This window comes from Hirundo rustica, chromosome 3 (genome assembly GCF_015227805.2).
Source record: "Hirundo rustica isolate bHirRus1 chromosome 3, bHirRus1.pri.v3, whole genome shotgun sequence".
In the NCBI taxonomy this organism is placed as follows: Eukaryota; Metazoa; Chordata; class Aves; order Passeriformes; family Hirundinidae; genus Hirundo; species Hirundo rustica.
The window spans coordinates 46,590,643-46,604,554 of record NC_053452.1 but is presented as its reverse complement, the minus strand read 5'-3'; the positions used below and the strand labels follow the sequence as shown (position 1 = coordinate 46,604,554).

General features: G+C 35.7%; 1 protein-coding gene across 4 annotated transcripts in view; it reads right to left on the bottom strand.

Annotated features, from left to right (window-relative positions):
* The window catches only part of RYR2 (ryanodine receptor 2), a 384,235-nt gene that overhangs the window by 87,561 nt on the left and 282,762 nt on the right, over positions 1–13,912 (bottom strand). For 2 of the 4 annotated variants that reach the window (XM_058419591.1, XM_040059776.2), the window contains 6 exons: positions 13,003–13,080; positions 10,209–10,284; positions 7,761–7,887; positions 4,515–4,630; positions 2,925–2,989; positions 742–863 (listed from right to left, as the gene is read on the bottom strand). In XM_058419591.1, the coding sequence (XP_058275574.1) occupies positions 742–863; positions 2,925–2,989; positions 4,515–4,630; positions 7,761–7,887; positions 10,209–10,284; positions 13,003–13,080 (584 nt within the window). The remainder of the gene's footprint in view (positions 1–741; positions 864–2,924; positions 2,990–4,514; positions 4,631–7,760; positions 7,888–10,208; positions 10,285–13,002; positions 13,081–13,912) is intronic. The other 2 variants (XM_058419590.1, XM_058419592.1) reach the window with 1 other exon arrangement.

Sequence of the window (13,912 nt, the reverse complement as noted above, 5' to 3'; positions counted from 1 at the left end):
GCCTCAAAATACAGCAATAAATATTGCATGGTTCATGCCCAAGAACAGCCAAGAAGGTCATCTGACATCTGACATGCTCACATTACAGGTACTCAAGAGGTCCCGCGTGAAGCTTGTAATACTAAATGGGGAATGTGGGTTTCAACTCAATCAGAACTGAAATTAGATGAAAACATCTTCGAGAGATGGTCTTAAAAAAAAGAGTTACTTCAAGGAAAGAATCAAGTATTTCTGTGATAGTACTACTCATTACTATTAATAAAACTAAAGATGAGAAAGAATGCAACTCCCTTACTCTTATGATGGACACTAATAATGATATTTATTGAAACTTGGCTAGAAATAAATTTGCCCTCTAAATCTAACAAAAAATTTTGCAGGAATAATTATTTCAGTATATACTTATTTCTAACAGTGAAAACTGACACATAATTGTATAGCCTCTGCTACAAACTGTGCAAGCGTTTCACTGTTGGACATAAGGATAAACTGAAGTTCCCTGCATGCTGAAATCACCACCTCTTAACAGCATATAATAATAACTCTGCACTCTTCTCCATTTTATACAATGAATTTTGCTAATGGGGAAAAAAAGGTTTAATTGTGTTTAAGTGAAAAATGTGTAATTTGTGTGCACATAAAAATGTATCTGTGCCTCCCACTTCTTACTCTCCCACAATCAACTTCTGCTCTTTAAAGAACACATGTATGCATAGATATCAATATTATTTCAAGCTTTACCTTGTCACCATTTCTTTCTCTTTATTAGAAGCATGGCCTCCACTGCTGAGAGGCCTACTTGCTGAAGATAAGAAATACAGGCGATGATTTTTAAAATACTGATCAATCAAAGGGAGCACAACCTGAAATTATATCAGAAAGAGTGGTTATCTCAGGAACTTCTTTACTCTGTTCTGTATTATTTTAAGTCACAACTGAAGACAGGAGATTTCAAACATGTTTTCTGTCTTAATACTTCTATCCGTTTGGATTTTTTCTTTAATAGCTATTCCTCTGAATTTATTTAATATTCAAGGCACTTAATACATCATCAAGAAAGGTGGCAGAAAAAAAATTACATTATCTGGGACATAACATTATTTACTGGGACTTATCTGTGGTTTTCTTAGGAGGAGTACAATGCAAAAAGTATCATTTAATTTTATCTCAAAATTTAATATTTTTTCCTATACCACATAAACAAATACAACTATCGTTCCTTGTTCCTTTTAGTGTAGGTTTAAAAAAATTCACCTACAACTCTCAGAATTCTAATAGCACTTAGTTCTAGTTTTTTCATATAAAACTCCCAAAACAACCTCACTTGCTCAGGGCTTGTGCCACAGAAGTTTTCCCATTTATTGCCTGTGGGGATTATTACTCAGTGCCCATTACAGGTGTCAGCCAGAAGGAGATCCAAAATAAAAGGCCAAAAAGAAAAATTAAATTGCTTCCTTTTCAGAGCATGGTTCACAAGACAGTGAAATGCTAGCTTCTGAGTCAATGAGCTTGGCAAATAATACCACATGGAAGTACTCTAAGGCTTTGAAGTGACAACTTACTGAAAAGGATACCAGGGTTAGAAAATGCTGCAAACAGTTGCCTTTTCTTATTCACTAATAAATTCAAAAGGCATTTTGAATATGCAAACAGCATACAAGCCTTTATGTGTGAAAGGCATCAGCAGATTTTCTTGCTTTATAATGTGTAAAATCATGACAGAATAAAGAGAACTGCGCTGAGAAGAATTTCATGACTGTCAGGAGGAAGGGGAAGGGGAAGTACAAAGTCCTTCACTTGGGGAGGAAAAAGTCCAGTTACCAGCACGCACTGAGAGCTAGTCAGCTAAAACGCAGTTTGTCAAAGAAGGACCAGGGGATCCTCAGTGAACAATAAACAGACCATGAGCCAAAAAATGCAATCTTATTGCAAAGGCAGCCAACAGCATCCCGGATTGAACTAGACAGAGTGCTTGTCAGCAGGTCCAGGGAGGGGGCTCTTCCTCTCTATTCAGCTCTGGTGAGATCAAATCTGAAGTGCTGTTATCTGGTTCTGGGCTCTCCAGTACAAGAGAAACATTGACATACTGGGTCATAGTGGCCAGCGAAGGGTCACAAAGATGATTAAGGAACTAGAGGATCTTTCAAATGACAAGAAATTGAGGAAGCTGAGACCCTAACCTGGAGAAGAGAAGGCTCAGGGAGGATCTCATCAATGTGTGTAAATATCTGAAGGGAGGGGATAAAGAAGAGAGACCCAAGCTCTTTTCAACTGTGACAGGACCACAGTCAGTGGCACAAACTGAAACAGGGTAGTTTCTCTCAGACCATCAGGAAACACTTTCTTACTGTCAGGGTGACTGAGCACTGGCACAGGTTGCCCAGAGAGATTGTAGAGTCTCGGCCCTTGGAGATACTCAAAAGATGTCTGGACATAGCTCTCTGACCCTGGTAAGCAAAGGGCCCTTCCAATCTCAGCCATTGTGTGACTCCGTGATGGAGACAACAGCATGGTGTTAATACAAGAGAAATAACTACCATGACACTGACAGATAAACAGCCGTATTAAATCCAGTAACTATTGCTCACATCAACCCAGCCAAAGATTGTAAAGGAGAAAAATCTTCAAAACCAGACTAAGCCGGAAAACAGAAAATGTAGGAAGCCTTTGCATAACATCATATGAGTAGCTGCATATCTTGGAGTGGGAAATAACAAGAATAAAAAATATAGTCCTGTAATCTTCCTACATCTATACTTCATCCCACATTGTTTTCAAGCTATTTTTATAACCGCAGTTTTTAATTAATAAAAGAATGAATTTAACATAGAAAAACATGACTGTAACAATAACAGTCACTAAAAAATATGTTATCACTTCTGTAATCACTATGCTGACAAAGAATAAGCAAAAATATACTGTACTTTGGCAAAAAACTTGATTTCTTGTTCATATGGGAATTGCTCTCCTTTGCCTCTGCTGCCACCATCTGCAGAGAGAAGAAAAATAAGTTCCCTGTCATATATCCAAATTAAAGTCTACTCTGCATTTCTCTTAGGACAAGTACACCATAAACAAATAATACTGGTCATCTTTAGATGTAGATTTAAGGTACCTCAAACAGTATAGGTACTAGTTAAAGTGGCATTTTATGAATACCTCATTAGAGGAAAGTAACAGCAAAAAAAAGTATAAAGAATATTTGTCCATATCTTCATAAAAGCGTACTCATCTCATAGTCCAAAGAGATATGGATGTTTTCGTGAGATAGAAATCTGGTGCTATGTTTATCTTTTCCCGTTACAGTGACAATTTAGAAACATGAACTTAGATTCTAATAAAACACCTTTCTCCAGTTGTTCCCAGGAAAAACAGAAATAATGAATTTTCTTGCCTCATTTGTGAACTTGGTACTAAAGAACAAAATCAATGGTTAGATCTACCCAATGAAAACTTGAATCACTTCACTCTTCCCTTACTATTAAAAAAACCCAACCTCTTTCAAACGAAGTTCTTGTACAGCTTCCAAATTATTTATCATTTATTTAATGTCTTCTTTCCAATAATCTACTGAGGGACTCAAATGGTATTTGTTGCACCAATGTTTCTAGTGTTTGAGTATTTAATCATTATCATTCTTGCAGTAATTCCAAATTTATGTAATTAAGAATGATGAAGCTGTGGTAATTAAGCTTTAGCAGCAGAAGTAGTCTGGTGAGTTATCAGGACCAGACCTTTGCTACTCTAAGTAACCATGGCATACGATAACTCAAATTTGACAAATTTCCACATTAAAAATAGATTGGTTTTCAGATGAGCATTGATTTAGGCAATCTCCCTGATGTTCCTGTTATTGTAATTTACAGCATCTATGACTATGAGGCACAGTATATGTTAAGTGTCATTGCAACTCCCAAGGTCACAACAGAAGCAGCACCAGGCCAGATTTTTTGGCTTTTACTGCTCATGTAAGAAGCTGGCTTGAGTCAATAAAATTTTGTATTTTTTATCTCCACCAAAAGCAGATTAAGTTAAATCCTTCATAGCATTCTTGACAAAATATGTGCCAGGTATTTGTGAAAGAATATTCCCATTGTGGGAGTTTGTTGAAGAGGTTTCTCTATTCCCTTTTTGAGAGAAAATTGCAGAATAGTACAAATGACTGGTTTCATTTGCTCTCTGAAAAAGGGATTACATGTAAATAGTAACTATTATTATGCACATGTGAGAGATTATAATTTTAAGCATAAATGCAAGGGGACAGCTAGTTCTCTTTTTCAAAGAATGAAAGTAATAAATTTTGGCTGAACATTTTTCATCTGATGAATTAATATGGGAAATTGGAATGAATGGCAGTTTTGTAACTCCAAAATTAATGATCTTCAACTACAGAAAATTAAAGGGAAAACTAGTCCAGAAATACACCAACCTTTAAAAAATGTTTCTGGTTGTTTTTATAACATCAGACATCATAGCTAATAATTGCTTAAAAAAATGTGCAAGGGGTACTATACCAAACTCCAAAATGTACTGATGGGCTTCATCCACATATCTTATAAGCTGCTGAAGGAAACTGTAGGCAAAGCGTTTCTCAATGGAAGGTGTGTCTAATTCCAGGTCCTTAAGTCCTCTGTAAAAAGCAAGGAAATTTTTACACATGCAGAAGGACTCAAAGCAGTCTTACCTCTCCATGTAGTCTGACACCATTTTCTCTGGTAATGATCATGCGCTTATTAATATAAGATTTTTTTGTGTTTGATGTAAACAGCACTCTCACATTTACGTAGGTTTTGAGCAATTTGTTAGGACACATCTAGATTTCTCAACCAGAAGGTTAGAAAAAAAAAAATTACACTTGTCAATCAAAATAATCCACTATTATTTTAATTTCTTTCCACTACTTGTACGGCATTACTATCTTACATTTCCCGACATGGACTGATTCTTGGGTGAGGAAGTTTGGAAGCTGAAAAAATACTTTGATTTAAACAATCAAACTAGAAGTAGATCTAATATCCATCACTATGACTTTTCCTGAAAAGTCTGCTTGCAGTGGAAAAGTTTTGAATAGCTATGTAGCATTTGTGAAAAATCAGAGAAAATCCGAAACAAGGTGATGGAATTGCTTTTCCAGCATGTTCCATCCATCTTATTTACTAGTCTGATATAAAAAACACATCTTCTTTCCACAAGAATGAATCTCCAAAGCATGAATCCATGTCATAGGATGATGCCCCTAGCAACAAGCTGGCATTGGCATAAGCCTTGTTTATTCAAGATCAGGACTTAATTGATGGCACACAAGACAGCTATTCTTAAACAGCAAGGGAATCAGACACACCTCATCTCCCCCTGACTCATGCACCAAGTTATATCGGTACTCAGCTAGGCTGCAAGTTTATAAAGTATACATACCACCTGTGTATTGAACATTTATGCTTTCAATTAAAGCATACACCTAGAGACACAAATCTAGTAGACAAAAGATAAAGGAAACTCTGGAGAACAAAAGTCTCAAGTTTACTAAGTAAGGGACCATTAAGAAACTTCAGACACAACTTTGGAGAGGGCCACCTGAACTTTGGAAGTTCTAAGAAGGGACATGAGAATTTGCATTACTCGATGCACGTCAGTATACAAAGCAATTACAGACCGTATCGGGGGAAAGAATCAAGGAAGAGCAAAGTGCAGAAGAGACAAAAACCAATTTCAAAATAGCTGCTCACATGTAAACTGTCAAATCAATTGACTGAGCCCTGTACCTCATCAATAGAGTTTGTCCTATATTCTTACTAAATGCCACTCAATATTCCATGTGCTGTCAGGAGTAGATGGCAGCTACTGGCAAGACCAGTATGAGCTGGATCCTGGGCCAGCAACTGGAGACAGGCCTGGGGCATAGGTGCCCCCAGGTCTGTGACAAATGGGGTCAATGAACATCTCAGGAATCAGTAGCTGGAGGTGCCACAGCTTTGGGGAACATATCTATTGGCCTTACAGACCTTGAGCCCAGAGTGGCAGCTTCAGCAGGGGACTGGCATAAGTGCATTTGGTAGTAGCCATTGGAGTCAGACAGTCAAGGGCATAAAGCAGTGTCTGCAACTCCAGCAACTGGAAGTCTCAGTTGCCTGCCAATGGGGTGGGAATGCTGTGGTCTGAAAAAGTTCCAGATAATGTGAAGGAGCACTGTCAGTAACATGAGTGAGGGCTTCTGAACCAGCAGCTGAAGCGGGCCTGAGTGCTACATGTTTGACAGGGGCAAATGTTTCTATCTTCCCTGAAGTCATTTTGCATAAGGGTGCAGAGACCCGAATGGTCACTGTCAAATACTGTAAAGAAATGTGAGCAAGGCATATACAGCAGAAAGTACAGTAGTGAGCACACCAAATTAAAACATGAATCAGGCCCTTGTTTGTTTAGACAAGGCAGTTGTCGAAGGTGCTGCAAGTACGTTGAGTTTAACACCATGGAAAAGGCTGCATTTAACCACATGGGAGGGTGCCAACATAGCATGAACTACTTAGTAGACCATGGGTGTGTCAAAGTTAATGGTTATTGCCATCCCTCTTAGCCTTCCACTCCTAAAAATACCCCAAAAGCCACTTTTCACTTGTGTTTAACAGTAACAAATAGGGTTAGTACTCCTGAATACAGACGATCATTTTGACAGGGAATAAGAAAAGAAACCTTTGCTCTCTGACATCTTTCTTCATACATCCTAGTGCATTGACAGGAAGTAAACTCAATTATTCCAGCTAACCTGAAAGATTTTACCAAAATTATTAGATTAATAATCTAATAATTCTATGGGATTCTAGAAACAGGCTGGAATTCATATGTGATAGAAAAGAATGGAAGTAGGTAGATTTTTGGTAGATGCGCAAGGCTAACCAATTCACAGTGATTACTTAAATTGATCTGACTGTTTCATTCACTTACTAATGTTCAAGACATGCAAGGCTCAGATATGCTATCAGCCTCTTCTAGCGATTCTGATTTCCTAAGTCATGTTGATGAGGCAGAAAAGGCTCCAAATTAATTAAAATTTTGTTCATGCTACATTAAGGAGTTAAGTACACCATATTAAAATTAATTACGCATGTTATTCTGCAGACTATTCACTATTATTACATTTACACCGTGGATTGTCTAAAAAAATTATTTAAAATCATCACTTTTCACTTTTAAAGTAATTTAATTATACCATAAATGAACTCAATTGAAATAAATGAGTTATAAGTTTTAGAAATAAAACTGTCTTATCTATCCTACTGTCTAGAAATTCCTTTAGAGAGGGACATGTGCTTGAAGATGTGCATGAACCTGTAACTAAGACTTAATAATTCCATCACTTGTAGAAAACTATTGTGTTTACTAACAGTTGGATGCAGGGACACACACCAGAAAGAAAAAGCTGCAGCATTGAGATGGAAGGTAGAAGACATGCAGAGATTCCGGAGAACTCTGTTTATGCCATCCGAAAACCCTTCTACTAACTCTGTAATTTGTTTCTTCCTTACAATGTTTTACATGAAGGATCTCATCCTTATTACCATGTACTGAAACACTTAAAAATGATCATAGAGTTCTGGTTTGATAGAAGAATCTCAAAAAATAAGCAATAACAGCAACCTAACAACCCTACCACAACCAACCAAACCAAAACCCAAAACAAACAAAAACCCCAAACAAACAAACAAAAAAAGACCACTGAGGACTATCCGAAACCTTCTGTGAATTAATACTGAACTGAGAATTACCTGGAGACAACATATCCATTAATCTGTAGAAATTTCAGGATATCCTGTGCTTTTTCTCTGTCCTTGGCTTTTTCTTTAGCTGTGAGTGTATCGTAAGGAACAAGAAGGGGATGGTTGCCTCCTCCTACTGCGGAGCATCATGAGAATTAAAAATTAAAAAGTTATCTGTTGACATAGTAAGTCCCAGTATGTACAGGTACTATCACAATAATACACAGCACATTACAGAAAATTCTAGTCTGAAATATACTTGTCTGCTTATTTACACAGACCTTAAAAAAAATTGACAGAGAAATTTTAGATATGGTTACATCCTTCTAGCGTATTTGCTACAACTATCATCTAAATATGCTGAACCTATTGCACAAAAACTATTTGTTAAAAAAAGCTTAATTGCTACAAACATGTAGTACAATTACAACTTAATTTAATAAAACTGAAAATCATTTCCTAAGAAAACCTATATATAAACAAATATATAAACATAAATGAAGTCCTGCTTTTAAACATTCTAATGACAGGGTTCATCAAGTTTAGCAAGGTATACAAATATCTAAAAATATATTAAAGTGATACAGTTCTACTTTATAGCAATGAATTAAAGACAGAAAATCAGAATACATCATTCAAACATGGTTCACACTACTGTCCAGAAGGATCAAAAGAATGCTGCAAAACCAGAGGTAAACAGAATAAACTTCATTCTATTGCTTACTAAAATCTGATGTATTGATATCTACTGCATGTAGATATTTAATCTGGAAGGAAAATAATGCTGCTATTGTAAATATAAATATCTGCATAAAAAGCAACATTCTTAGGAGTTCAACTTCTAAAATCACCATTGCATAACATAACACAATAAATTCCTATGGCAATTGCTCTGAAACCCCAGGAAACTGTAAAGGTAATGAAAATATTTATTTCTGAAAAAACACTAACGAAAGTATCTAAATAATAATATTTTTTTTAAATAGAACAAATTCACTACAGAAAATATTGGAGACATCACTGGATGATTTTTTTTTTTTTTTTTTAATCTACATATTCTGAAATTTTCCATTAGTTCTGCCTGAATCCATTTAAGTATGTGCAAAATTATAACCTTGTGGGCAAGTCTGATGGATTGGGGTTTTTTTTTAGTATGGATTTGTCATAGGAAGTAGTCTTTAACATTGGGATGACTGGATTTTATTCTCTTATCAACCACATAATGTAATTGTACAACATGACAGCTGAAGAAAGGCAAAATGCAAGTAACATCACATTGTTCTTTTGTTCTTTACACATGACTTTAAAACAAAAACAAAAAAAAAAAAAAAAAAAGAAAAGACTAGCATATGAATATACTGGAGGAAAACCCTCAGAATTTCTAAAAGCCAAGTTTTGCTCAGCTGAAAAATCCATCTACTTTTCATATACAAAAACTTTCCATCAGAAGCCTCTCCTTCAATCACTACAGCCACCACCAGTGTTCCCATACTGCACAACACAGCAAATACTATATAGTATTCTCATTTAATTGTTTCTCATAGAAAAACTTCTGCTTTCAAATATGTGAAATACAGTTGAAATATTGAAATAACTCATCTTTCTATATTGTATGACCTCCCAAACTTGGCCCATCTTGAGGCTACTTATCATGAGGAAGGTTTTACAGAAAAGGAATAATATAAAAAATATATTAAGGGGAAAAATAATTAAAGGCATGGCAATTTAAAGTGTTTATCAAAGGCACTTCCAGATAGAACTTTGTTTTTTTGATAAAACCCTAACTGCTGTACCTTTTCTGGAATTTAGACCAACTTTGGTGCATACAATATACAACTAGACACCTTCAGATAAGGTAAAACCCTAGTTTCAATCATTTGCAACTGAGAACTTGTTTTCTCTATGTGCTAATATAGTGTTTCTGAAAAAAAAAAATCAGCTTTAACAAATAAAGAAATGCTTTTAACACAGAGGAAAAACAGGAAATTACACAACTTAAGAAAAAAATCTTTCCTTTATGTAAGTAAAGATCATGAAGGACGTGCAATTTTTATAAGGAATCAAGTATCTGATCTAGGTTTTTCCACTTGTCAATTCAACACACGATAGCGTGCAGTACTTAGTAAACGTTCTTTAAATCTACTTGCACTAAAAGAAGAAATACAAATGAAATCATGGTCCATTGGGTAATAGTCTTAAAGATTAATGCTAGAAGGAAAATGGATTAATGTGGCTTAAATTTATTTACACCTTTGAGTTTTCTTTCCTTGATACATTTGAATTGGTAAAGCAGTCAAGGATAGTCAAGAAGTAGTCATAGTCAAGGAATTCACTGTTTCTTCTTTGTAAATTTAAATTTGCTGTTCACTTTTCTTCTTTCTAATGTTTTCTGAAATGCATGACCTAAGGTAGTCACAGAAAACTTAAAATACTGTAAATACATATGGTTAACATTACCTTTTGCTTCAAGCTCCAGTTTCTTTTTCTTTGCCCATATGTTATGGTAGTTTTCAGCCATCATCTCAGCCATAGCCTTAGGAAAACGGAGAGTTTAGTGATGTGGGTTACAATGAATAACTCTCAGACACGTTTCTGGTTGACGACAAGGTTTTTTGTTGTTTTTTTTTCCTCTAGGAAGTTTAATACAATTACACTGTAATGGTTCACTGGAAACAGGTTTTTACTGAAAAAATATATCGAATTTGGGCAGAAGCAGCATGGGTATAAGAGTGAGGAACCTGGTGCTGAAGAAAAAACTTATTACAGAAAACAAGAAACCAAAAAGAGAAGAATAGTCTGGAAATAGTACTGGGGTGTCAGAGGGGGGACTTCCTTCTCAAAACAAGGCCAAAAAGAACCCTCTGAAGGCACTGTCAAGGGAAAGAGAGAACAGCAAGCCAGGGAACTGAATCAACATTGGTACTGCTGGCTGTGGCAGACTAATTATGAATCCATGGATATAGATTCTTCTCTGTGGATACTGTGCTCATTTGTCTGACCACACTGTTAAAACCACCAACTCCTTTAGAACATAAATTAGTCTACATATTCTTCCTATAAAACAAACTCTGTCAGACTGGTGAACTAGAAGCTAGACCCCAAACCAAGCAAAACAGACAAACTCTCTAGTGTCTACCTACAGAAAGTATTTCCTCATGAAACAACTTTTAAAACCCACCTTTACTGTCCTCCTGGTTGTGTACTCTCTAATTGTATAGAGTGGTGGAATTTACTGCAGATTTCACTTTGCATTTCTTTCATGAACCTACAGAAACCTTCTCATCTTCAGTAAGGAATTTGAGTAATGAGTATTTCTCAATACCAACTTCTTTATTTGTGAGAATACTCATTAATTCAGAAACCTTTCAGCCATACCTTATCTGTCCACAAGACAATTTGTTTCATAAACCTTTTTTCCAGTGAATAAATTATGATACATTTCTGTTATGTATGGTAGATGCCTTCTGTCAAGCACACCCTGACCCTGGTATTTTGATAATCCCAATTAGGACCTTAAAAGGATACACAGTAGTCTGCGTTTTCACAGCACCTAGCAAAGAAGAGCTCTATGAAGATGTTTTTAAAGCAAGATCTAGCTGCTCATGGAACTAGGATGTGACCAGGTGACTTAAGGCCAAAATGAGGGGTATTTTGCAGATTTGCAGTTTAAGACATGGTCACGATTCTTGTGAGCTAACCCAGAACTCCAACGTGAAAGACATTAAACATCTTCTAAAACGTTCAAAATTACACACAGTTAATTTTTAAAACTCAGATCTCATTAATACCCAGCATGCTTAGATTTGGTATATTCCTCAATATCTGTATGAGGACAATTAATAGCTGAAATTGCATTTTAATTAAATTTCTTTAGCCTTTAAATAACAGATTCTGAAGCTGGTTTCAAAGAAGACCTCTCTTCATAGGGCAAATGAATCATAACGCCAACAAGTTCTGCCTTACAGCTAAGGGCTACAAAAGAAATACAAGTAATGACAAGAGTTAGAGCATATAGCATAAAAAAAAAAATAGGCATAGACTAAAGGGCAAGTTCCAATGCCCTTTCTATGTGATTCGTGACAGGATGGTTACTTTTATCTGGGCTTGGTTTACTGCATCGTAATCCTATGATGTGATGCTCACATTATGAGCTGCTTCCTGAGCATTAAACAAAGTCTGCAAACCTTTCAACTATATCGAATTTATACAAACATTAAATGTCATAATTGTAAGGAATCTTTGTCATCAATTTAAAATAAGAACATAATGGTAGGAGCAGTTATTAAATTATCAATTTTATGAACTCTTTTGAATGATCAGCAATCTATTGACAGTTAATTGGTGGGAAAAATTTTTTAAAGCTAGTCAGCAGTCTAAAACTGCTAGAACTATGAAACTTCAAACTGCAAGACAGAAATGAAGGAGTGGAAATCCACTGTGAGAATTTGTTTAGAGGTACAGTAGAGTATATACTGCACAGACAGTCAATTAATTTACAACACTGCTTGCTTGCACTATGGCAAAGCTCAGTATGGGCAAAGTTAAGCTTGCGTTTCAGGACTGTATTGTAGTCAGCTTTGAACACCATCACTAGACTGGTACAAACACTCATGGCTAACTAACTTGAAGCTATTTAGTATACGCCTACATTTTATCACAATTGCACTCACAGGAAATCAGTAGACTATAAAACCAAGCATCATACTCCAGCAAACACCATGAAAAAATCCCATCCTATGACAGGAACAGATTATCAACTAAAGCATATTGGTCCATATAACAGCAACCTACTGACACATGTCAAAATTCTACCCCCTTCATTCTCTATTCTCCCAGTACTTAATGGTTTCCGATTCTTATTCCTTCAATTTAGAGGAAAAAAGAGCATTGACAAAATGCTTTGGAAAGATGGTGGAGAAATGAATGGGAAAAAGAAAAATTTGATGCTGCTAGCTCTTCTAGACAGGATTCTCTTCAAAATGACAAATGTTCACAAAGAGAACTGGGAAAACCAATCAATAAATCATCCCATTTTCTAAAGAAAATTTTAAGGGTTTTCAACATGAATCATGTGGGTTTTAAGCAACAGAGGATCAGAGAGCAATAATGAAAAAACTGAAAAGCCCACACCAAACTTAAAGCATATCAAGATAGGTAATATTTGATACCAAATTGTTTATTAGAAGCTAGCAAAACAGACAGAATTAGATTGTAAAACAAATCATAAGCATTTTAGGTGTTTCTGACTTACATGTAAGTCTCTGGAGAGGGTGACATTGCTCATGTCAATTGCTCGAGGAGTGTAACCATGGGCTGTATCTACAGAGATCTGAATGACAAATGTGCAAAACAGTGGAGTTACACAAGCACTTAATATGAAGAAGTTAATGCTAACAAGATACCAAATGTAATTAAGAAATTTAAAGAAAAAGTTACTTGCAGATCTCTAGAGAGCAAGAGGATCTTTTGTGGCCCAGTTGAAAATGTATCAGGGGTGGTAAACTTCAGTGAGAATTAGGCAAAGGGCAAGAGAGTTTGTACCCAAAGACAGACGACCATCAGACACAAATCCCTTTCATTTAAATGCAAATTTCACTTGAACTCACACAGGGTTTGCACTTATTGTGGACAAGGATAAAATTATTATTATATCTCTGCATTATCTAGAGATTTTTTTTTTCTTAGCAGGTAGAATCTTACACAATCTAGTTTAGGGTGACTTCAGGCAAAAATCAATATTTACTTTAGCTTTTCTATACCCTATTTCTACATTTAAGCCTAGAATCTATAAATAGCTTTTACCTTTTACCTTCTGTCCCTCCTCCTCAGCCAGAAAATATCACCATTTTTTAATTATTTCTTTTTGCTATCTAAATTTGTCAGAGGTTTGCTTCTTACACTGAAAAAAATGGTAAAAGGAAGATAAAAAGTGGCAGAAGTTCCCTGGATGACAAGCCACTGACAGAAGAAGTGTGGCTAGAATGGGCGTTGACAGGCTTTCCTCTATGGATTGTGCAGTAACACACTTTAAAAAGAGCTTTAAAAAGCTCTTTGCTTTAAAAAGCTCTTTGCTTTAAAAAGAGCAGTATCCAGGCTTTTCTTCCTATGTGTGATATTATTTTCAAATGCATGTATACAAGCATCTAGAGCCCTAAAAGTTT